Source organism: Carya illinoinensis, chromosome 6 (genome assembly GCF_018687715.1).
Source record: "Carya illinoinensis cultivar Pawnee chromosome 6, C.illinoinensisPawnee_v1, whole genome shotgun sequence".
NCBI lineage: Eukaryota > Viridiplantae > Streptophyta > Magnoliopsida > Fagales > Juglandaceae > Carya > Carya illinoinensis.
Window position 1 is genome coordinate 996,682 of NC_056757.1, and position 2,618 is coordinate 999,299.

General features: G+C 39.0%; 1 protein-coding gene across 1 annotated transcript; it reads right to left on the reverse strand.

The window, feature by feature from the left end:
* Window positions 1-587: 587 nt before the first annotated feature.
* On the reverse strand, window positions 588-2,414 carry LOC122313824 (membrane-associated kinase regulator 5-like). Its single transcript, XM_043129076.1, has 3 exons — window positions 1,397-2,414; window positions 1,224-1,289; window positions 588-1,125 (listed from the first exon to the last, which is right to left on the reverse strand). The coding sequence occupies exons 1-3, from the start codon at window positions 2,352-2,354 to the stop codon at window positions 1,037-1,039; spliced, it is 1,113 nt and encodes a 370-aa protein (XP_042985010.1). The 5' UTR covers window positions 2,355-2,414; the 3' UTR covers window positions 588-1,036.
* Window positions 2,415-2,618: the final 204 nt, after the last annotated feature.

The following is a 2,618-nucleotide window of genomic DNA, read 5'->3' on the forward strand; positions in this document are numbered from 1 at the left end:
TTTGGTAAGAAACACGTAAGCATGTTGAAAGAGAATAAAATAAAATACAATCGTTCTAAATAAATAATGATGGATATGTTGAAGAGAATTTCGTATAATTTTTATTTTAACATAAGATGCCCATATTATTATAATATTAAATTATGTTCTTCTCTCTTCGATCTCTTCAAATAATGATAAAAAAAGAAAGACATTTTAAAACTGTAGGGCAAGCTGCATGCATATATATGAACACCATAGGAGTTTTCATGCCATTCACCTCACTTATAATAAATTATGTTCTTCTCTCTTCGATCTCTTCAATAATGATAAAAAAAAAGAGATTTTAAAACTGTAGGGCAAGCTGCATGCATATATATGAACGCCATAGGAGTTTTCATGCCATTCACCTCACCAACTACGGAACACATTCACACATCATGCTGTACAGCAGAAGGGGCCTGCTGGAGCTGCACTGCAAAGATAGATAGGCTGATGAAACCATAATTGCCTTTTATAAAAACAAGATAGCTAAGATACCAATCCAGCCTTTCTTTCTATAAACCATATATCCACCATTCAAAGTAGAAAATACCTCAACAAAAAAATTGAAGAAAAGCAACAAAATTGTCTAGTCATTTCAAATCTCCAAATGCACAGAAATCATCATCATATCTTCCATCTGAACAGAACCTATCTATCATCCATATAAAAAAACAACACAAGCAGCTTCAACGCAGGCTCCAAACCCACAAACAGACACACATCATCCACAAAAGATCCCAAATCAGAATTCTTTCAATCTGTTCATAATGAACCTATCACTTTACAGACGACATCAAGTGAGCCTGCAGCACCCACTGGTCATCATAGCTAGACAACTAAGCACTAAAACAAAAACAAAAAACTCTCCCCTATGGCCTATTCTCTCCCATTCTTCCTCTTTTCTTTTCTTTACAACAAGACACGGGAGAAGACGTTTGAGCGTGCCGCCCCCGTTTAGATTCCCTCCATCTATTACGTCAATTTCAAACAAGATTATATCTTCCATTCTCTCTCAAAATACCAACCCATTCTCTTCCTCAACGCAAATTTTGACCGATTTCTCTTCAGAAGTTTCGCTAAATCGTGACCGCAGTGAAGAATCTGAAATTGAATTAAAAAAAAAAATTGTGACTTTGTGAACTTCATTAAGCAAGCTCAGGATCATGTAACCCAAAAGTTTATAATATAGCCGGTTATACCTCTGGAAAAGAAATTCCTTGATTTCTCATCAAACGAATCGTCCATAGAACGCGACAACGAGGAATCTGAAACCAAATGTAGAAGTACAAAATGACAAATTAGAATCCAATTAAAAGTCCAAGGAATTTAAAACTGTTGATTCAATTCAAGCATTTACTAGTAAATCCTATACCTCTAGAAGAATTGTAGGATCGCTTGCAATGCAGAATGGCGCTTTGAATCCCATCATGCTGCTGCAACAGCGAATCGTCTCTCCTATTTACTGGCTCTGCCAATCCGATCGCCGCAGATGCTGATTTGCTCTTCCTCAAGTGCTTCTTAGGCGAAGCCATTGTCGCGGGAGGAGACGACGGGGACGGCTCGGATAACACTTCGGGGAACTTAAACTTTTCGCTGTATCTTTTTGAGACTTTGACGTACAGAGGTTTGATTAGGTTCAAGTATTTTTGTATCACCTCCTTCGAGAATCGCTCTGTTCTTGAGCCCTCTGAGATCTGGTGGTCTTGTAGCTTGCTTTCAGCTTTTCTCAAACTGTTTGCTCTCTTGAATGGGGAGCTGCTTGGAGTTTCATCTACCCCTAGCTTCACTGTGAAGAAGGTCTTGCTTTCTTGCCTTTTCTGCTTCTGGGTGTCCATGGAAAAGCTTTTGGACTTTGTTTTCTCTGTTTTTGATGTTGGCATTGACTCCGACTTTGGCCTCTTGAACATGAGAACTTGGAATCTGGGAGAAGATTTTAACAGAGCGATCGGGGACTGAGGCTTGGAGCTGGGCTCAATTGGGAGGATTTTTCTTCTAGAAATAGAATCATTAGGAGACAGAGAGAGGGTTGGCTCCAAGAAGTTGAAGCCGACTTTTTTGGCAGGGTTGCGGTGGCGTTCCGCGGACTCGCGAATGGTTTTGTTTTCTTTGTGATTGTTGGTTTCTGGGTCGGCGTCGGTTTTGTCTTTCTTGCCGTCAGAATCATAAACAGTAATTTCCAAGTCGAAGAAAGAGTCTTCGTCTTCCTCCTCAAGTTCATCAACTTTTTCCACAGGATGATTAGGAAATGCAATAGTGGTGACGGGATTGATGGTGGTGGTGGTGGTGGTGGTGGTGGTTCTCCAGAACTTGATGAAGTTTAGAGCTTCCATTGATAGGAGGGGAGAGAAAAGGCTTTGGGAAAATGGGTAGTGTTCAGTCAGGGCTTTGGTTTAGTTTTATTTATAGTGGGGGCAGAGATAAAGTGGTTAAGCATATTTTAACTTCACACTATCCTCCATTTGTATCAACGGCTACATTTTCTCATCCAAGTTTTTCTTCTTCTTTTTTCTTTTTTCCCTTTAAATGAATTGTCTAAAATGATGTCCTCAAGTTCAATTAAAGAACGAAATAAAACAAAAGTAGAAAAAAAAAAA